Below are 23,481 nucleotides of genomic sequence, written 5' to 3' on the forward strand. Positions count from 1 at the left end.
TTTAATAATTCATCTTTTTCTTAATGCAGTTTTCATTTTTAGTAAGACTTCCAACGAAATACCTTTGGAATAAATAACAGAACAACCTTCCCCCAGTCGAGACAAAACCACAGTGAGGCAAAAACGCATCCTCCATAAAACCGAGGAACTGTTTAATGGCAACAAATGGCTTTTTGCGCCGTAACATTTCTGGCAAAAGAGTGCCAGGGACAGAATGGAGTGCTTCCCTGCGGAGCACGAAGCCATCCGTTAACAAGTGTTTGGAGGAGCCCACGGCTGCAGCGTAATGGGTTTCTCGGCGAGGTTAGCCGGAGACGAAGGGCACGACTCTCAGGTGCGCACGAACCTTGAGGACTGCATTATGACGCGAGACTCCAGCATACACAACTGCATGATGAATCTCAGGCATGCACCCTGACAGTGATGGCTGTCAAGACAAGGCCTGCGCCCAGCAAATGTTTGTGACTCTCTCTCTCTCTCTCTCTCCATTTGTCCACTCTCTGTCTCTCTCTCCATCTGTTTGTCCTCTCTCTCTCTCCCTCTCTCTCTCCGTTTGTCCACTCTCTGTCTCTCTCTCCATCTGTTGGCCTCTCTCTCTCTCCGTTTGTCCACTCTCTGTCTCTCTCTCCATCTGTTTGTCCACTCTCTCTCTCTCTCTCTCTCACAAACACACCTCCCGCATTTGTACTTTGGGTGAGGTGTCATTATTGACGCCAGCCATTTTTAAATGCAGGGCACCTAAATATGCACACCGCTTAATTAAAGCTGGCCCCCCAAAAAGAATAACTGCCCCCCCCCCCCCCAATACAGCTTCTCTCTCTCTCTCTCTCTCTCTCTCCGTTTGTCCACTCTCTGTCTCTCTCTCCATCTGTTGGCCTCTCTCTCTCTCCGTTTGTCCACTCTCTGTCTCTCTCTCCATCTGTTTGTCCACTCTCTCTCTCTCTCTCTCTCACAAACACACCTCCCGCATTTGTACTTTGGGTGAGGTGTCATTATTGACGCCAGCCATTTTTAAATGCAGGGCACCTAAATATGCACACCGCTTAATTAAAGCTGGCCCCCCAAAAAGAATAACTGCCCCCCCCCCCCCAATACAGCTTCTCTCTCTCTCTCTCTCTCTCTCTCTCTTCTGGCTGCATGTGTATATAAATTCCAGGTCCTTTGTATCATGACGGGTATCTTCTCGCTTACCTTAGTCACTGCTCTCCGAAAGGTTAAAACGAAGGATTTCTGGGCTTATGTGATGAACCCCATAAACACGGTCGCCGTGTGACAAACTACAAGCTGCACTGTTTTATGACCTAGTGATAAAACGGCTATTTCCTAAATTCCTATACCTTCCTCTGAATACCAACTGTACACTGGCAATATACTTTACCTTGCAGTAGCTTGCAAAATATCTTACAGTACAAACTTGCACTTCAGCACACAGTACCTTTCTTACAGTAATCTAAGTCTTGTGTTTTTTTTAATTAAACCGCTAGTTTACCAACTGATCCCAAGAAATGAGCGTGAGCTAACTGTACAGAAATCTTTGGCTTCTGGTTATGAGAGCAAAATGAAGTTATTTATCACTGAAAGAGGAGGACTTTCGAACATTTTCCATTTGAACCACTGATTAATCCCCGAGCACACCCACATGTAGCAGGGATGGGGGTGCTCAGCCTCCAGTCCGTAAACAGGAGCCCTCCAGGGGTCTACGGCTGTGCATCTCAGAAGGCTACCCAACCCTGTACTGCCCTGCTCCTGTACAGTAAAGTTATGATTACGGCATAAAGCTCCATTCGACTCTCACATCGCTGCGGTGAAAATACTGACCATTGTGTCACCTCACTTACGTCAAGACCCACAAGAGTACAGCAGATATGACTGTTCTTTCCTGCAGGAGGAATTCATTCCTGCAGGAGGTTCCTGTTCGGAGAGTCACTTATTCCGAGGTGATCCACCTGCTCATGCTTTCCATCAGCTGATGTATGTTTAACATATCGGTACATCACTGAGGTCTTCGGACGGCGTGCTGCAGAAAAGTTCCTGGTACAGTTATTTGAGTTTGATGCAACGGAAAGCAACTCTCATCAAAGCCAATTCTCATCAAAAAACACCTTAAGCAGTGACATTCACGATGGAAAATAAATAAATAAATAGATAGATAAATAAACACTGCATTTAGGATCGCCATGATGGTTAAATACAAGTTCAGCAGAAATTTGAACAGAAGCCCCTTTCGGATATAAAAACCGGCAACATTTCCACATCTGCTTTTCCAGCAGTTTTGGCTGATCTCTCTCTCTCTCTCTCTCTCTCTCTCTCTCTCTCTCTCTCTCTCTCTCTCTCTCTTTCTCCCCACCCTCCTTTCACTCATGTCCAGGGTGAAGTCTTGCTGGCTCCAGCATGTTCCCACAAATCCTGGAAGGCACACCGGGACATGAAAGATGCTGCTTTTCCAACAAAAAGTCAGGTTGCTTCATATGATTGGCTACTGCATTTAGAAACACATGTTTGTGCAGTTAGAACAATGGTGGATGATAAACCATAGAGAGACACAGTAGAAATAATCTGGCATCTAAAATATCATTCTCTCACCTATCAGTGATCTGGTTTTCACCCATATATCAACTCTGAATTTTTATCTGATGTTGCTTTGTTCTGGTCTCAGCAAAGAACAGGATCCACTCTTGGGTCTTTTCAGTTCTGCCTCATGCACACACATAACCCTGTCACGATATTCATCAGTAACACTGTATCTAAGAACTGGGTTATTGATTTCCTGATGTTTATTCCCCGTCAACTGACCTAAGCTGTTTTGGCCCAGAGGGTCAACTCACTCCAGCTAATGATTAGCCCAATTCATCGCCCTCGACTTGATTTCTCTAAAGAAAACCCTAAGGGTTAAGAGAGTCAGTATTGGTATGTCTTACACACTGGCCCGAATGAGAAGCTATGAGACAGAACTGAGCTCAGTCGAAACGGAGGAGGAAAAAAAGCTGGAATAAAAACTGAAGTAGTCTACTTTGCTCCCAAGATGTTTAAATGGTCTGGCGCCGTCCTGCGTGGAGTACAACTCCAGGCAGTGCTCAACCCAACACCATCTGCTTGTCCTGGTCGGAGATCGTCCCGTCTTGGACCTGAGGGAGCCATCTTGGAGACAGCATCCAGAGGCCTGCTCAATGCCCTCATATGTCCCCCTGACATTCCGTTTCCACAGCAACCGGAATGTTGCTGCGCAGGCCAAAGTAGTAGCTGTTGGCTCAACAACGGACTGTCTGCTCAGCTTGGCTCCTTACGACTCCGAGAGCCTCACACGCACTTGGCTTGGGATTTTGCTTGAAGGCAACAAGCACTTTTCTTTTGGTTTCGTTCATGGGTTCCATGTCCTCTCAGCTTGCATGACACAAGTCTGCGTTTCTGCATTCCCACTTGCCAAAGACAAGGATAGCCGATTTGTAGATGCCACCACCCATCTGGGACCACCTGGCTGGGCTAAGTTTACTTCAGTGAAAAACTGCTCTGCTCTGTCAGAGCTGAATGCACAGCGGGTGATGATGTATGTCCAGCCCTTCTCATTGGACTTGTAGTTCTTCTCTGGGGTATGCCTCTGTGTCACTGTCTGCACTGTGGTATCTGAGAGTGTGGAAGATGCTCCCAAGATCTACATGCCCGGTGATGACGAGATCTAAAGGATGCCAGTGGCATTAATGCAGGGGTCTCCTAGAGACCTTGTGGAGTGGTTTACATTGGATGTATGTGTAAATAAATAAGTACCATTTATTTATAAAGCAACTTACTTCAAAGTGATGTACGTTGAGTCAGCACTGTGAATACACATGCAATCACACAATAAATACCCATGTTACCCAAAAAGAAATCAACACATAAAAATGATAAAAAGAATGATCTTTTAATGAAAGAATGAATCAAAGTAACACCCAGACAAACACCTAAAATTACCACAGTCTCTCACTGTTCAAATGCAAGTTTATGCAGATATGTATTTACACTGATTTAAAAAAAGAGAGTGAAAAGGCTTGACAAATAGCAGGTGGAGGCTATTCCACAGTCTCAGAGCATAAACAACAAATGCACGACGCCCTTATGTTTTAGACAGTCTCTCAGAATCGCCAACAAATTCTGTGAAGACAAGCTCGGAGATCAGTGTGTGGTTAAGGCTTTGAGCAAACTGCCAGAAAAAGACACGGCTGGGCCATTCAGTGCTTTACAAACAGTGCTTTAAAATCAAGCAAACGGCACTTTAAACTGTGCCCTGTATTGAACTGGTAGTCACTGAACTGAAGCAAGAACTGGCATCTCTTTTCTTGCTGCTGGTAACTGAGTTAGCTGATCATTTTTGAACTAACCTCAAATGTCGCAGTAGTGAGTTATTAATCCCAATGCACAAAGAGCTGCAGTAGTCAGTTCTTGAAAAAACAATGGAATGCATTTCTCCAGGTCTGAAAATGAGAGAAAAGGCTTAAGCTTTGTTATATTTCTAGGCTACAGGAAACTACTTCTTACCACAGAGCTGATGTGTCAAATTCAAGGTCTGAGTCAATGACGAGATTTCTCAATGAAGATTTGACACATGAGGACAAGTAAACAAGATTGTTGCATACATTACTGAGATGAGGAGTACAAAAGAATGATCTAATGGGGACGTGTCTATAGTGACCTAATGGGGACGTGTCCAGAATGACCTAATGGGGACGTGTCTATAATGACCTAATGGGGACGTGTCCAGAATGACCTAATGGTGACATGTCTATAATGACCCAATGGGGACGTGTCTATAATTTGACTTATGGGGACGTGTCCAGTATGACCCAATGGTGATGTGTCTAGAATGACCTAATAAGAATGTGTCCAGTATGACCTAATGGTGACATGTCTATAATGACCCAATGGAGACGTGTCTATAATAGCCTAATGGTGACGTGCCTATAATGACCCAATGGGGACGTGTCTATAATGACCTAATGGGGACGTGTCTATAATGACCCAATGGGGATGTGTCTATAATGACCTAATGGGGATGTGCCTATAATGACCCAATGGGGACGTGTCTATAATGACCTAATGATAATGTGTCTATAATGACCCAATGGGGACGTGTCTATAATGACCTAATGGGGACGTGCCTATAATAACCCAATGGGGATGTGTCTATAATGACCTAATGGTGACGTGTCTATAATGACCCAATGGGGACGTGTCTATAATGTGACTTATGGGGACGTGTCCAGTATGACCCAATGGGGATGTGTCTAGAATGACCTAATGTGGGTGTGTCCAGTATGACCTAATGATGACGTGTCTATAATGACCCAATGGGGACGTGTCTATAATGACCTAATGGTGACATGTCTATAATGACCCAATGGGGACGTGTCTATAATGTCCTAATGGGGACGTGTCTATAATGACCCAATGGAGACGTGTCTATAATGACCTAATGGGGACGTGTCTATAATGTGACTAATGGGGACGTGTCTATAATGACCTAATGGTGACATGTCTATAATGACCCAATGGGGACGTGTCTATAATGTGACTTATGGGGACGTGTCCAGTATGATCCAATGGGAATGTGTCTAGAATGACCTAATGGGGATGTGCCCAGTATGACCTAATGGGTATGTGCCCAGTATGACCTAATGGTGGTGTGTCTATAATGACCCAATGGGGACATGTCTATAATGACCTAATGGGGACATGTCTATAATGACCTAATGGGGACATGTCTATAATAACCCAGTGGGAACATGTCTATAATGACCCAATGGGGACGTGTCTATAATGACCTAATGGTGACATGTCTATAATGACCCAATGGGGACGTGTCTATAATGTCCTAATGGGGACATGTCTATAATGACCCAATGGAGACGTGTCTATAATGACCTAATGGGGACGTGTCTATAATGTGACTAATGGGGACGTGTCTATAATGACCTAATGGTGACATGTCTATAATGACCCAATGGGGACGTGTCTATAATGTGACTTATGGGGACGTGTCCAGTATGATCCAATGGGAATGTGTCTAGAATGACCTAATGGGGATGTGCCCAGTATGACCTAATGGGTATGTGCCCAGTATGACCTAATGGGGACATGTCTATAATGACCTAATGGGGACATGTCTATAATGACCTAATGGGGACATGTCTATAATAACCCAGTGGGAACATGTCTATAATGACCCAATGGGGACGTGTCTATAATGACCCAATGGGGACATGTCTATAATGACCTAATGGGGACGTGTCTATAATGTGACTTATGGGGACGTGTCCAGTATGATCCAATGGGAATGTGTCTAGAATGACCTAATGGGGATGTGCCCAGTATGACCTAATGGTGACGTGTCTATAATGACCCAATGAGGACATGTCTATAATGACCTAATGGGGACATGTCTATAATGACCCAGTGGGAACATGTCTATAATGACCTAATGGGGACGTGTCTATAATGACCCAATGGGGACGTGTCTATAATGACCTAATGGTGACGTGTCTATAATGACCTAATGGGGACGTGTCTATAATGACCTAATGGGGACGTGTCTATAATGACCTAATGGTGACGTGTCTATAATGACCCAATGGGGATGTGTCTTTAATGTGACTTATGGGGACGTGTCCAGTATGACCCAATGGGGATGTGTCTAGAATGACCTAATGTGGGTGTGTTCAGTATGACCTAATGATGACGTGTCTATAATGACCCAATGGGGACGTGTCTATAATGACCTAATGGTGACATGTCTATAATGACCCAATGGGGACGTGTCTATAATGTCCTAATGGGGACGTGTCTATAATGACCCAATGGAGACGTGTCTATAATGACCTAATGGGGACGTGTCTATAATGTGACTAATGGGGACGTGTCTATAATGACCTAATGGTGACATGTCTATAATGACCCAATGGGGACGTGTCTATAATGTGACTTATGGGGACGTGTCCAGTATGATCCAATGGGAATGTGTCTAGAATGACCTAATGGGGATGTGCCCAGTATGACCTAATGGGGATGTGCCCAGTATGACCTAATGGTGGCGTGTCTATAATGACCCAATGGGGACATGTCTATAATGACCTAATGGGGACATGTCTATAATGACCTAATGGGGACATGTCTATAATGACCCAGTGGGAACATGTCTATAATGACCCAATGGGGACGTGTCTATAATGACCTAATGGGGATGTGTCTATAATGACCCAATGGGGACATGTCTATAATGACCCAATGGGGACGTGTCTATAATGTGACTTATGGGGACGTGTCCAGTATGATCCAATGGGAATGTGTCTAGAATGACCTAATGGGGATGTGCCCAGTATGACCTAATGGGGATGTGCCCAGTATGACCTAATGGTGACGTGTCTATAATGACCCAATGAGGACATGTCTATAATGACCTAATGGGGACATGTCTATAATGACCCAGTGGGAACATGTCTATAATGACCTAATGGGGACGTGTCTATGATGACCCAATGGGGACGTGTCTATAATGACCCAATGGGGACGTGTCTATAATGACCTAATGGGGACATGTCTATAATGACCTAATGGGGACGTGTCTATAATGACCCAATGGGGATGTGTCTTTAATGTTACTTATGGGGACGTGTCTATAATGACCTAATGGGGACGTGTCTATAATGACCCAATGGGGACATGTCTATAATGACCCAATGGGGACGTGTCTATAATGTGACTTATGGGGACGTGTCCAGTATGATCCAATGGGAATGTGTCTAGAATGACCTAATGGGGATGTGCCCAGTATGACCTAATGGGGATGTGCCCAGTATGACCTAATGGTGACGTGTCTATAATGACCCAATGAGGACATGTCTATAATGACCTAATGGGGACATGTCTATAATGACCCAGTGGGAACATGTCTATAATGACCTAATGGGGACGTGTCTATAATGACCCAATGGGGACGTGTCTATAATGACCCAATGGGGACGTGTCTATAATGACCTAATGGGGACGTGTCTATAATGACCTAATGGGGACGTGTCTATAATGACCCAATGGGGATGTGTCTTTAATGTTACTTATGGGGACGTGTCTAGTATGACCCAATGGGAATGTGTCTAGAATGACATGATGTGTCTATGCAACAATGTGTCTAAGAAAGACAGATTCAGTGCATAGCCTTAAAACCAGACTGAAAAGGCTTGAAAATCTTGTTACTTAAAAATGGTCAAAGCACACGTAATTGTAAAAAAATCCAGTGAGACTTTTTTTTAATTTAGTGAGAAAAAAATAATTTAGGAAGTAGTCAAAGATTACTGTAGCAACAAGGTTATGCTTTTTAAGCAGGGGACCTGCAGTAGTTTAAAATAGCAGAAATCATACCAGTGGTTAAACAGCTATTGATAATATTCAGGTCCTAATATAGCAAGTGTCTTTGATTAGCTGTGGAGAAGAGGCTGCCAGGATTGTATTCAACACTAAATCTGTTAATTCTAACATTGAAACATCCTTGAACTCTCTAAAAACACCTGGACATGTGGACGTGGCTGGAGAAGTGGAAACATCCAGATCTAAGGATGTAATATTGGACCTAATACTTACCTACAAAAAAGGTTTTACATTTTTTTACATAATCCAGGGGAGGGATTGTGCACTACTCCACAGCGCAAAGGGAGAACACAACGGCCTTCCAAACCACTGCCTCAGAAATTTTGACCATAAGAAAGTTCAACATTCGACAACTGAGGTGCTGTAAAGATCACCGCAACTCCACATCTACCCATATTGCAAGGTAAACTGAAAAAAAACATTCCACAAAGGGGCAGCATCACCAGCAGTATCTGATGTCTCAGTTCAGGACAAGAGGTGCAGACCATGAGAACTGAAAAAGGATTTTAGAATAAATGTCACTATAAAAAGGATGCCATTTCAGTTTGCACTGACTGCAGTAATGGTGTGGCTTCCAGCACACTGTGATTGCATGGATATGCGCCTCCATTTCTGACAAAGTCTTGGTCCGAGCTGTGGTCTGTACCAGATGCATGGGTACAAGCCAGCTGGAGACCGGCTTGAGAGTTTGAAAAGACACTACGGAATCAGTGATGGCCAAGGGAAACCTGAACTGTCATCCGAGCAGTTCTTAACCCTCACATCAGCTTTCCCCCTTCTTCCTATGGAACTGCTCTTGGCAGATTAAGTAGTGATAGTGACAATCCTCCCTGGGCCAGGAAGAGGCAGTAAATGAATGATACTCTCTGCTAGAGGATTCCAGTCCCAGAAATCCAGTATAGAAGTGGGAATGCTGAGTCATAAACAAAAAATACCGGTGCATAGTAGGCACTAACAAACAGCGGTAACACACACAACACAGCTGATCACAGGACAGGTGGAGAGAGACGCTGGTGGCGTCTCAGCCAATGAGATGTGATGTGGGTCACAAATGGTCTATGGAAGCAACATGGCACAATCTGTTTGAGTCTGTGTGTGTTCATATTTCCCACTCCCTAGGAATGCCGGCAGGTGGGCCAGGCCTTGCCAACAGGCTGACTCTGGCATTAAAGCATTTTAGCTTCTACAGTCCTTCAGTGCCATGGACTCCAGATAAAGCCAGATCCAGGTCCGCGTAGGACATGTCCTTTTTAGCGGGTGTGGAGCAGCATTGGATAGCGTAGATGTTCAAGACGTTGAGAGTGTCTGAGGATGTTGACGAGCAAAGAGGAAGGATGCGCTCACTGCCCACAGAGGGGGGTTCCTCTGATGAATGGAGAACGTTCTTCACAGCAAAGCCCACACATTGCTATCTGGTATCTTCACACCTTGCCAAAAGATAGTGCGGTTAGCCTCTCTGTTGGAACTGCCCTCTGCATGAAGTACCTCTGACAGACAGGCAATGTCAATCTTCCACCTGCATTGCCCTCTGTCTATAATGGCTGTCTTCTGTGCATCGTCAACTGGATCAACATCACCTGTGTGCTTGGGAAACAGGGTCCAAAACGTCCCATGCCTGCACAATAAAGAGCTGGAGCCATGTCCTGCAAGCCTGGGTAAAAAACTACGGTGATTTTGGGCTGCCCTGACACCAAGATCCCCCTCCTACCATTTGGTTCCAGCATAGCTGCAGGGAGCTGACAGAATATGCCTTCAATCCACTCTGGATTTCCAGCCTTCTGGATTATTTTTTTTGTCTGACCCCTCCCCCTAGGCCAGTTGCCAAGGGTAACTCTACCAGCATAGCCCTCGGGTTCACCGGGGCAACACAAGCCCCTTGACCATGACAACTTTATTATCTGAGGAAGGCGTTCTCATGATTTGTATTTTTTTTTTCATAATTTTGTGCTGTATTAGATACATTTGTTTAGTACACCTATCTGTTACACCAACATCATAAAGTTATAACGCCAGTGCTATAGCTATTTTACACTGTGACAAAAGTAAAGCATACTTTTAAGCATAAAATTATTGACAAATGACAAATTACTTGATTAATTATTGATTAATCAAATGATTAATTATTTAATGTGGTTTTTTTACCATCACAGGGAAAATAATCTACACCATATTGTCAAAGATGAACTCTGTAGTTCTTAAATGGGATGCCTTGCAGCTAAAATATGCAATAGCAGCACTGTGTGACATTTATACCATATCCTGATAATTAAATATGTGGAATGAGAGACAAACACAAACATTAGATTAGATGTTAAGCACCCAATGACAAAAACTGCCAACTAGTTTAGGTTACATACAAAGTCTAAGTGTTAACATCTTAATACATAATGTTAACTTAGCTAGCTAACAAACAGCAACCATGGCGAATCTGACTAAGCAGAGTGAATTAGATAAATAACTAACTAGTTACAGGATAGATATTGCTGGTGTTGGTGAGCAACTGTACATGAAATGACTACAATGCTAGAACTGTTCAAATGTAATTTTTTGTTTATGTCATGAACTTGAGCTATCTGACTAGATCATCAGTGGATTGAAAAAAAAGGTAAGTCACCTTGCTAACATTATTTAATTAAGTTACCTTTAGTTAGCTAAAGAGTAACTAGTTAGCCTATGTGTTTTTCATCAGTCTTTCATTATCTTACTCATAAAAGTGACTTCCAGCAAAATACTGACCATGCCTTCCTAAAATCCAGAACACTGTCCCTTGATGTGTGGAGGCTGAGTAGATCCATGCACCCTGTGCTCTGTTCAACAAACCTCATTTCTTTGTTGTTGTTTTTTTTTCTTCTTGAAAGGTTGACTGGGCAGAATTATTCTTGTTCACTGAATATAACATTTTAATTTGAATGGTAAAAATTACACAGTGAATGACAAAACGCATTTTTTTTTCTGTTTGTTGGCAATTATTACCATATCTTGTGTTGTGCCTGCATATCTTTCTTTGTTCTCAGGGCATGTCTGAACAAAACTTTTTATCAGTGAGGATAAAAACCGTCGGTGTCAAAAACTTCATTAAAATATCATCTACACCGCGGTTTTTCATGTCAAGACCTCACTTATGTTCCGTTTTATCAGCAGCCTCACTTGGCAAGCTGGCCATATCAAAAGCATCGTCACCCTGGCATACCAAAAAAAACCTATGAGCTGTCATTTCCCCCCACCCAGTGTCATGAGACATCCGAACGACACCTGATATCTGTCCCACTTGACGTAGTTGTGCCAACTTTACAATTAACAAGTGCAGCTTTCATGACAGCTAATGCTTGCTGAACGAAGCGTTTGCAAATGTTGATGAACGTATGTGTACGTTATTTATTATGACGGGCTTATGTAGGTTGTGAAGCTTCCTAAGCACTGCCCTTCAGAAAAAATGTTACCAAATTTTGATGCTTCCTTCACTATCATGAATTTGAGCCATTTTGAGGCAAGGGTTTTTAAAATATTAAGGAAATTCAAATCTGTAAGCCCCGACAAAAAAAGTCTAATCAAACTCTAATATACACACACTCAGGCAATGTAAGGAACGTCCCAGAAAACCCTAATACGGACTGTGAGTGCTGTGTGCATTTATTACAGCTTCCCCATAGACTCATGACCAGAACTCGCTGCATGTTTCAGAACACGGGCAGATCTATAACTGCAAACACAGGAACTGGCAGTAACAAGGTACCAAGAGAATCTGTGGCTAAGAATAAGACTCACTAATGTAGGTAGCATTGGTAAGACGTTGCAAAGGCCAGAGGCAAACGGGGCTATTTTTTCGGTACTAATGAGACCATAAACAAAAACGCAGGAGCAGGTCGTAATGAGGACGAGGTACCTGGGTAGAGTTCCATCTGGTCTGGACCAATCAGGATTTGGTGAACCGGCAGCATGTACCAGCATGGACACTCGCTGACATAAAAAGCTTCATAACATAAAAAGCTCCATTAACGATCGATAACATGTTGCATCTCTGCTGAATATCTGCCGATCTTTTCATTCTGTGCTGGAACTGGTAAGACAATGTGACTGAGTGAGACGGTGACTCTCCCGCAGTTAAGCTCTTTAATAATGACATGGACACAGCGTGCTGTACACTAATCCAGGAGAATGGCGGCGTAAACCGCACGCACAGGAGAGTGCCAACAGCGATATACTAATATAAACCTCAACACAAAGGCAGAGGATGTGATTGGGCCGCTCCATGGGCTCAGGGGTGTATAGGCCAATGACAGGGGAAGAAAGATTATTGGAAAAGTGTCGTATTAAAGACAGAAGAATTAAAGTAGAAAATAGAAGCCCTCGTTTGAGAGAGTACTCAGTTAAAATAAAGTTAATTTCAGCACTTTTGGATTATATTTTTGGTGGCTGAGTGTGAAGTTCCAGTTATTTTAGAATGTTGCTCACAGAACTTGGATCGGCCAAGCTCACGCTTAATTATCCTTACACTTAGTTATGAGACTGCAAATTACAGATTCATTCTGCATTTTAACTTGTGGATGGGGATTCTGTTAGGGTCCAAACAGTGTTATCTGGATAAATCATATAAACGTGACTGTACCGGATAGAGTTGAAATAAAAAAACACTTGTTCATTAATTGATTTAGAAGTACCAGTGATTCAAAGTGCTTGTTAAAAGCAGTGGTTAGTCAGTCATGTACCTGTGCTGGGTGTTGCAGGCAGTGTCTGTTCAGTAGGGTTCTGGGTGAGTCATCGGTTGCAGCGCGTCTTGAATTATTTCACAGGCCTTATGAAAGCACAGCTTTAGGTAAACCTTGCCAACAGAGGAGGGTGATGATTGCACCTTCTTCTCCCTTCGCCAGGACTTCACAGCACTGCGTATGTGATGCTGGTCTTCAGCTGTGACAGCAGGCTGCCACATCACCCATGTGTTATACTGTCAGCATCATGATGGGTCGGTTTAAAGTGGTCAAGCCATTATCCCCATTCTAAGATCATGTATACCCTCTCTGACCACGCCCATGACAGCTCTGACCACGCCCATGGCTCCATAACTCTGTGGAGAAGGTGGATGGGCCTTTTTCTTTGGATAGCCCTGATGTTAGAGGCCTGGGACTCATATGGCAAGCTTCACGCCATGTGCAGCACAAACACTGACATTTTGAGCCAGGCGGCGTCAGCCTGTCATCTCTGCCACCCCAAACCCGTCTGGGTTCCGATTGTTGTTCATTAGATAGACTACTGCGCTGTTCTAGGTAAATGTGACACTGATGTGGTGGTAGTTAACGAGATTGCTGGTGCTAGATTTTGCACCAGTCAGAGGCAAATATAGAGGTCAGACTGAAAATGCACACTGCCCCTGCATGCTCGTGTGCGTGCATGTGTGTGTGTGTGTGTGTGTGTGTGTGTGTGTGTGTGTGTGTGTGTGTGTGTGTGTAAGGGCTTGGGTGAGTGAGATGTCACCCCTCGCTGTAAATGTAAACAGTAAAACATCTTATTATGTTCAAACTGATTTCCATTATTCAAACAGGTCATCATTGTGTTGAAACTCCAGGCAGAAAGCATCCAAAACTTTTGACTGGGCTGAAGGACAGTGTAAAAATGCTGAGACTTAGAAAAATTTGGCCTTCAAAGCGAATAATTGAATAATTGTCAAAAGTCCATTAAAATAATAATTCTTATTTATGAACCCCTTTAAAAATTAAACCGCTCTCCGTGCACGACTTACTGTTCATTAACGTTTTGCTCATGTTCCTTCTCTCACTTGTCACATTATTTCCTTTCCTGTCTTTCCTGTGAACTTGGCACGCTAATAGGTTATGAATAATTTTGTTTCAGCTTAGATGGCAATTAGCCACAATACTAGGGGCCATTCTTCATCCTCAGTGATGAGTGGGGATTTAAAAGTCAGCTAAGCTCATCTACAAACTCCCGCACCTTAGCAAGACTCCTTAACGCGCGCACACGCGCACACAATTTTCCTGCAATTCCTGAACGATTAGAGGGGAGATTGGGTGACTGCATATCCATTGATGAAATAGAGTACATTAGCATGAATGAAAAATGCACTTGCTATGCTGACATTATTCATTCATGGAGGGTGGGTCTTCCCCACAGACACTTAAAAGGCTGGGTGAATCATTTCCATTCTGGGACTTACTCGCAGGCTTCTGCACAGAAGCTCTTGTACATCTGTCAGAAATCCCTGCAGCTGGCAAACAAGTGCCCGCGGTCCAAATTTACGCCCTGTTTTCTCGTCTTTACTTTGCAGCGCGTCGGAATAATTATTCCTTGTTTTTTTCAGGTTATGTGCCACTGACATTCACGTCCTCCCTTGTAATGGAAAGCAGCAGAATTTCTCCAGCACCAACCTGAAGTAAACAAGTAAACCAAAAAATAAAATAAATAAATAAATAAATAATTGAAACTTGTTCAAACATATGCAACTCTCAGCAGCTCACCTGCTGCTTCTGGTTACATTTAAATGCAGGCTCAGGATGAATTAATGGAACTGCTGTGCAACGTTATTGCTTTTTGCTTTTCAACTCTTGGGTGCCCAGATCCAATAAGAGAGTGGACATTTTTCTGCCACTACATGAAGATTTGTAACAGTGGAGCATTGTGGCCACAAAATTTTGGTACACAGCACGATGAAATAAACATGAGTTTAGTATCTAAAAAATATTTTAGAAATGATAATAACTGGGTGTTAATTGACACAAATGCTCAGTGCACGTTACTGTAAAAACTCTCCTTCGACAATAACCAGCCAGCTCGCTTCTTTTCAGGACCATGGACAGCACTGGAACCACGAACAGCACCCCTGCCTGCGCTCGGCACATGGCTCAGCACGTGGACCCACAGCACTAACACAAAGCAGAGCAGCGGAGAATTCTGGTGAATAATGCCGCACCACTGCTGCTGAGAAGGACCAATCGGGAGCGCCGCTGGGCTCAGCGCAGTCCCATGGACGACAGGACATGCCTCTCACTGAGACGAGACACGCCCCTTCAGTGACAGGTCCACCTCTGCCTCACTCAGGCCTCATCCAAGGAGTCTTGTGCCTTTTTTCATCCCTCCACACAGAAGTACCTCCCATACACTGGCTGGCTATCTGAGATTTAACCCAACGCAACCAACACAAAACCCAATGCAACCAACAAAATATAGACTCACTGATGTGCATTTCGATGCACTGAACAGCATCTTGATCATATATCTCTCAACCCTGCAAAGAATTTTAACTCAGTTGGTGCCACGTTCAAAAACAGTAGTATGTAATCACAGTGAACATTAGTGGTAATTAATAAAACAGGGAGATGATAAAATGTCAGAATTAGATTTTATAATAATATTGCCATCTACAAGGCCACCTTTCAGAAATGGTTTCGTTAACCAATTATCCAGGTGAAAGAGGAATATAGACATATTATGCCTTTTTTGTTGTTTATTTATCAGGAATATTAAGGGATTATTTGAAGAGGCTTTTAAAAGCGCCTGTTGCCCGAGCATGGCATCACTTAATCCTGTAGATATGACAGTGAAACTGGGAGAGGGATATTTTCTGGACCGCCACGGAACCTCCTGCCAGCAGCACCTCCTGCCAGTACTTTTCTCAAGAGCAACAGCAGAACAACAAACTACTTCTGGGTGCGGAGACCGCTCACACAGAACACCAGCAGCCCGAGGTGGACAGCGGAGCGTGGGTGTAACGTACAAGCGCGAAGGCTGGGACAGGTGACGGAGTGACAGAGTGATGGCGTGACGGAGTGACAGCAACCAGCTAGGCTTCGGAACAGGAGCGTCACGATAGCTAGCCGCTGGACTCACCGACGCCCTGGAGGAATGACACAAGTGTTTTAAAGCACCTTGGCGCCGGCGAGTCGCGCGTCGGGGCCATTCTGGTAGGTGCATACGTTTCACCACGCAGAGTAATGAACGGCAGGCTAGCACGTTTTTGTTTTGTTTTTTTCCAACCAGTGGCTCTGCATACTGCTGGGAAGGCCTCGCCGTTACGGATATGGGACGCACAACATCCTTGGAGGTGACCTACAGGCTCACGAGAGCTGTGACAGAGGTAACCTCAATCGTATGCACGCTGCTTAACCACGCGTACGGGTGAAGTGAATCGGTGAAGGCCACCAAGTTAACGTTAAAGGGGGAGACTGTAATGAGGAGCGAGCCAGCAGGGCACTGAAGCTCATCCCATCCATGGGAAAGCTGTTGAAGTTGCCCTGTAATGATGTGTGTGCGTGTGTGTGTGTGAGGGGCAGCTCACGCAGCACCCTGCAGTACCAAGGAGAGGAACCTTCGAGAGAAGACACCCCCCCCGCAAACACACACACACACACACACACACACAGTCCTGCTCGTTCAAAAGCCCTTATCACAGCGAGGCAGCCCCCCTAATAGCGTTCCTGCTGAGTAAATGTCATTACACACACGCGCACGCCCGCCTGCACGTGCATGCTCACGCGTACATCCTCTCTTGCTCTCCTTCGTATGACTAATCATTGCCAGAAGATGAAGGATTCACGTGAGTCACATAACGCTGTGGGCGGGGGGGGGGGGGTTGGGGGATGGTTTGGTGGTTTAAGCGCGGGACAAAGCACTTGTGCCTGAAAATAGGCCGCTAAAAGCCGTAGCCTCCATCGCAAAACCTGTGCTCCCAACGACCTCGTTACGCGCATAAGAGGACCTCATCCCATCTCCCAGGCCTCTGCCACTCTTCTCAAAGGAACGATAATGGAGGGACCTGTTTTTTGCTGACGCAGGACAAGCACACGGCTAATAGACGCAGCTAATAGAGCAGGCAGACGGGCAGGAGAGAGCGAGCGGGGGATGAGGGAGTGCAAAGCCTGCGTACTCACACATGACTGTGAGATAGATATCCGCCGACGACAGGACAACCTTCTCCCTGGTGGCCCGGTCGTAGATGCCAACGTGGCACTCGTAAGGCCCGTTATCCGAGATCCGCACCTCCGGGAGCCTGGACACAAAACAGGGAGAAAAAAAAACAACAAAAAAAAAACACGTCAGACAAGGCTTTATGTCTCTCATTCATCCATAATTCCCTCCTTTGATCTGCTAATATCCACTTTTAATTGGTTAACGAGGATGAACGGGGATGAGCGTCGATTCGGCCTCAGGGAGGATCCTTGGCGCGGCATCCCCGAAGAAAATGTTGTTTATAAATAGCGTTAAATTCTCTGTTTACACAGGGTGAACCAGAGGTTTCATCAGCCAAAAGACAGATTGTGATTTCTCCAGAACCAAAGAGGATTAATTATTCAGGAAACGTGAACAAAACCCGGATCGTCTCTGAGAAACTGGTGGCCCCCATCTGCCCCCAGCATGCACCAGCCGAGCGGGAAGGCGCCGTCCATTGGCGTCTAGATGTTTCGTTTGTTTTACAAAAAGCGTAAATATATGAAGGCTGTCATTGAATTGCGGTGTGTGGGGGGGGGGGGGGCTGAGAGAGAGTGTGAAAGGAGGAGAAAAGAAGCGTGACAGTGAAAAAGAGAGGGGGAAGAGAGAGAAAGCTAGGCAGTGGGAATCATTGCACTGGAGAAAAGCCTCCTCTCGCTCCCTCCTCCGCTCCGCTCCAGTGGGGAGACCCAGATGATGGTGCCGCGCTCTCGTCCTCCGACTCGCTCGGCTCAGGCGCCCCACCCTCGGCACTTCCCTCAGCCCATCTCTCCCTGCGTCTCGCCTCCCTCTCCCAGGCCATCCTCCAGGTTAATCTGCTGCAATTCGATAAAGTCCTGCCGCCGCTAACCTTTTGCGAGCCGGCAGGAAGCGGCTCGATCGGTAAGGCTCGTCCGGATTGGACGGGAGGCGAGCGCGACCTCTCCAGGAAAGCGAGTCGAAACCCACCCCCACCTCCCCCCTCCTGCCTCGGAGCTAACACGCTCCAGCCTGCAGCAGAACAGCTCTGTCACACTTAATTGTGGTGTGGATCACTGGCGGCAGCGTAAGGAGAAGAAATAACCCTGGGCAGCGTTTGCGCCGAGCAGATGGCTACAATTTCAGCCGCTGCTAATGATAGTTTGTGGGGTTTTTTTGTTTGTTTTTTTTCCTCGTGGCTTCTTGACACCCTGTGATTATGATTGTGTGACGTGCGGCTCGGTCCCGGCAGCGTGACGGTGGGTCCCCCCCACCGCGGCCCCTCAAAGCACCAAGTCCTCTCTCCGTTTTCCACCGGTGTACATTTCTGCTTCGCCCACGTCAAACACCTTCAAGTACATCTCTTGTTTCTCTTTCATTTCTTTCTTGCCCTTCCTCCGTTCTTCTCTACCTTGTGGGTGCGGGGCGCGGTACCGCCTCGCACTTAAGTTATTCCTTTACAGCAAGTTCAGCGTTCACCCCCGACACCGACACCCCTCCCTCGCCCATTGCTCTAAAACACGAACGGATAGTTAATCAGAGAGCAATAAAAGAGCCATTAGCGCTAAATCATGCCAAAGTGAGGGGGATCGGTGGCTGGCTAGGGCCTGCCACTCTTGGGTCTGTGTATGCCGGGAGGAAGAGGGATTTGCTCGGAGAAAATACAGTAAATCAGTTAATATTGTTCCAGAAGAGGGTGGTGAAGTGCCGGCAAGAGACACTCCTCTGTAAGACCGCCGGCGTGATCTGCACACGCTGCTCCTCTCCACCCCGTTGCGTAAGCAAGAGGGGGGGGAAAAAATGCAGCAAAAGGACTTGGTCATAAAAAGACGTTTCAACACGTCAGTCAAGAAGTGACAAGCATACAGATCAGCTCAGGCCTACACACACACAAAATAACTGCAGTTGAACAGAGAAGGCGTTAAGCAGCCACTACGCTGCAGAACTGAGGAATCAATAAACCCGACTGAATAGCCCGCAGAATTTAACTCTGGGTCCTGCCACAGCAGCACGTGACATGTGAGACACAGAGGGACGGAGATAGAGTCGGAGAGACCAAGAGAAAGTCACGTGCCCAGCAGGGCGGAGCTAGACAGAGTGAGAGACAGAAAAAGACACGCCCAGTGAGACGGAACGAGAGAGAGAGAGAGAGAGAGAGAGAGAGAGAACGTCCACTGCGCCATTCAGGCGCGTAGCAACTTCCATCGGTAGTCCCTTTAAAGTGTTATTATCCTGCGTTTACCTTTAGTCGGGCATTTTGAGGGCGCCTCCGCCACTGCGAGTGCGTTCCAGGTTCACAGACATGCTGCGACGTCCCGTCACGCAGCGCAATGACACACAGCATATTTTATCGCTCCAGCATGCCCTCCTCGAGAGAGCGAGGGAAAGAAAGCCCAGTAAAAGACGCCGGCCGGACTTGACTGTCTGCAGCTCTGACTGATCTGCTGCCCCCCTACGGGCCCTCCTGGGCCTTAATCTTCAGGGCGCTGGCTGTTAGCAGTTTTCCAAGCTAATATTTCACCACGAGTTATCGCCATTTGCTTTTGATCGACAGCCGGAGCTGTCAATCACTACGGGGAGCCCCGGGTGATAAAAGGAGATGCTATACTCCTAGAATTAGACTCTTGTTAAAAATTCAAACTGGTGGGATTAATTTTTGAAATATTTCAACTTTTTACCTTCTGGCTTCCTCCGGAGGGCGGGGGAGAGTGATTGGGCCGGGACGCAGAATTTCAATTTGCGCTGTCATGCTGTCCTGTTTGACACTTCAGGTATTCTGGGGAAATGAATCTGTCACGTGCAATGAGAGGGATAGTGCCAAACCCCCAAAAGAAGAGCTGTTCACAACAGAGGAAAACTCTGATCTTATTCAGCAGAGGCTAAGATATATAGAGAGGGACACACACACACACACACACACACACACACTGAGCTTTTGCCTAAAACCAGGCAACATGAGAGCTGTTCTCTATAACCAAGACAAAGACAAGTATGTGACAGGCATAATTTAGCACTCCCTCTCTCTTTTTGGGCAGGAGGCTCAATTAGTGCGAGACCTTAAGCCTGTGTGGCATTTGTTGTTCCGGGCTGAAAATGCAAGATAATGCTGCTTGTGAATTATCCAGCGTAGATGACCCCTCTCTCCTCCTACCAGCCTCCTCAGGGAGCGTAAAGGAAGGGGGGCATTTTTTTTAGAGTGTATGAGTATGCATGCTTGTGTGTCACTACAGAGTAGCCTCTCTGCTTGACTCCTCCGAGCTGAGCGTTGGGTGAGACGGAGGGGACAGTGCAGGCCGTTCCCCGCCGCTTCTTCTGGTGTGGCTGTCAATTTGCTCCCAGCTGGGTAGGAGTGTTTGTTCATGTGTGCTTGTCCCAGTTCTGAGACGAGGCTCACACGCGGCGGCAGGCGGGCAGCCTGGAGAGCCTGCGCGCGTCATCTGTAGAAGATAGACAGTAGAGCACCGAGGAAGGACTGGGCGTCGGCTCCGTACCCTTCATCACTGTGTCTTCGCCAGATAGCTCTGACTCCCGGGGTTTCTGCCTTTCCTACTCCCTGTTTACTCTCTTTGCCTTACTCACACAGTTGCTCTGTCTGTCTCACTCACAATCTCTTCCTTAGTTACACAGTCAGACTCTCTTTGTGTGTGTGTGTGTGTGTGTGTGTGTTTCTCCTCCTCCTCTTTTCATCTCTGCACCTGTGCCTCAGCAGAGAGAGAGGAGCTCTTTCGATTTCAGGAAGAAGTAGAGTAGTCTGGGTTGGTGGTTTTGTGTGTGTGTGTGTGTGTGTGTGTGTGTTTGTGGCGGGGGCGTTCTGTGTTGTGCACAGTGGCCTCCCTGAAGATGTGCCTCAGGTAAAGCATTGTTGCCTCGGAAACATCACTGTGTTTCCAGTGTTACGCCAAAGCACCCCAACAGCAGTCAGAGACACTCCGTGCATCCCGGGTGTGGGTGTGTGTGCTGGGGGGGTTGTTAGTGATGGAACAAACCCGTCCACCGTCTAGACTGCAGCAAAATGACTTGGGAAGCACTTTGCTTAGTGCATACGTAGCCATGCATTATGCACAGGCTATAGCCTGAGAAAATCCCAAAATTCACAAATCTGAAGGCACGAGAGATTATATTTGGAAGGAGCTTAAGTCCCTTCCTATGCATTGAACACTTCCTTCAGCCATTTAGGAGAAACGACAGGGCTCGTAGCAAAGGGAGGGTGCACCACGATTTTTCCACCCAACTTGAAGGTTTTTTCTCTGAATAACATTTCCTCACTTAAATATTAGATTTCCCTCAGACTTCCAGTGTAAAGTCAAGCTAATAACAAATCATTTTGTTTCTAATCAGACTTTTTTTTTTCATATTTCTTCAATTTCTTGCTCATCTTAGTAGTTCCTGTAATTCTGTCGGCACCGTGCCTCGTTGTACAGTGACGAAATGAAACATCCATCACACTTCCCTTACTTGGCTTTATTTAATATTTGGAAATAATATACACTTAAATGCATCCACAAAAACACCATATGCAGAGTCCCGTTACACAGTCCTCTTACCTAACTGTTGACTGGTACACCAGATCTTCTCGGCGGCGATAGTCCTCCATGTGGGAGTAGTTGGTATTGAACATGGCGTCATATGTGAAAATCTTCTGTTTAATCGTGCCCCCATCTGTAACCTATCGAGACAAAAACGGAACACAGCATCAGCAGCATATCACACGCGTGAAGGACTTGGAGCTACGGGCGCGCAAGGGCACCTGCTCTGCGCGAGGCTCTCCGCCCACGGGCGGAGTCGTCCTTAAATTAACCTAATTTATCTGTTTAGCTGCATTATCAGCCAGTTTTTTTAAGAGCTGACCGAGAGCCTGATTCGCATTGCCTTTTGCAAAATCGCTTCTGTGGCGCGTTACGCGGCCTAACGGTGACTGTTCGCCTCCGCGGGTTTTTCTTGGTGGCTGACCGTCCGGCGCGCGCGGGGGTAATAAAACGTGACGGGGCACCGGGAAGGTGAAGGTTGTTTAAAGCGCCGCGCGCTCACTCCGCGGGCACACGCTATTGTTCGCCAACACCCGTGCAAGGGGGTGGGGGAAGTCGTTTAGCGCGTGAATGAGGTCTAGCTCCTCACGCACCACGCTGAGAAGCAGACGGGAGAAGCGGGTGACACCCCGGCGCGTTAATGGGCGCGTTAATACGCGGTTTGACGGGGGAAAAACAGCTGAATGGACAGCGAGCCCAGTGAGACAGATGTGCTTAAGTCTCCTCCTGCGGGCACACGGCTTCACGGGACAGCGCTGAACTGGTGTGTTTTAGAACGTCCCAGTTTGCTTTTCCTTAGAAACCTGCAACCTCTTGTTTTGGACTGTGTTCACCTGCTTTTGTTCAGGTCTAATGAAGAAGTGAGGGCCACTTTGGCGCCCGGAATGTGACTTCAGTTTCTATGCTTATGCAGACAGAATTAACCACAAAACTGCTTTTAACAAGCCAACCTATACGGTCAGTCGACATGCGTCTCCATGCGCACCTCCAAGCACCCGGTGGTGCAGAAACTGCTCCGTGACCGCAACACGCATGCAATGGCTCTGGTTCTTGCTGCGCCAGTGCTCACTGAGCGCCTTCGCAAATCTGACAAGACAGCTGACTCAGCGTGAGTCCTTGAAATTCCCATGACAAGTGGCAGAAAGTGTCATGCCAGCCCCTACGGTCATGGGTGGGAGACCCCAAGTAACCCTGGTCCTCCAGACAGACGCTGTAAATGCCAGGTGCGAGCGCAGCCAAAACAGGGCACGTGGCATTAAAACTGCTCAGACTCCACCCACAAAGGAATTAAGAATAAAATTAATACATAAGATAAACGAATCAGAGGCACGTGGTAATGTTTACTCACCATGCACAGACTTTTAAAAATAACTAGAAACTACTCCAGCCCTGTTTAATTTAGCTTTGGTAGGTCTGTCTGCTACAACCTTTCCTTCAAGTGTGAAATTAAATGCATTTTTTTTCCCCTGGGAGGTTTTCACCCGTCCTTAAATGTGCAATTTTCTAATCTAAAATACACAAAGAAAGCTTAGCTTTGTTAAAGCTCGGGCACAGAAGTCATGAGTTGGGTGGACGAGCTCGCCCACAGGGAGAACTTGAATAAGGACTCTGAATGCTTTTCAGCGTTAAAGCTCAGTCTTCCCGTAGCTTGAGTGTTAGTAAATGCTTAAGT

At 46.1% G+C, this 23,481-nt stretch overlaps 1 protein-coding gene across 2 annotated transcripts in view; it reads right to left on the minus strand.

Annotated features, from left to right (window-relative positions):
• Positions 1–23,481, minus strand: part of igsf21a (immunoglobin superfamily, member 21a) — a 158,550-nt gene that overhangs the window by 42,071 nt on the left and 92,998 nt on the right. For both annotated transcript variants that reach the window (XM_035520667.1, XM_027023908.2), the window contains exons 3-4: positions 21,828–21,949; positions 17,268–17,386 (exon numbers count right to left, since the gene is read on the minus strand). In XM_035520667.1, coding sequence (XP_035376560.1) covers positions 17,268–17,386; positions 21,828–21,949 — 241 coding nt within the window. The remainder of the gene's footprint in view (positions 1–17,267; positions 17,387–21,827; positions 21,950–23,481) is intronic.

This window comes from Electrophorus electricus, chromosome 20, assembly GCF_013358815.1.
Source record: "Electrophorus electricus isolate fEleEle1 chromosome 20, fEleEle1.pri, whole genome shotgun sequence".
Lineage (NCBI taxonomy): Eukaryota > Metazoa > Chordata > Actinopteri > Gymnotiformes > Gymnotidae > Electrophorus > Electrophorus electricus.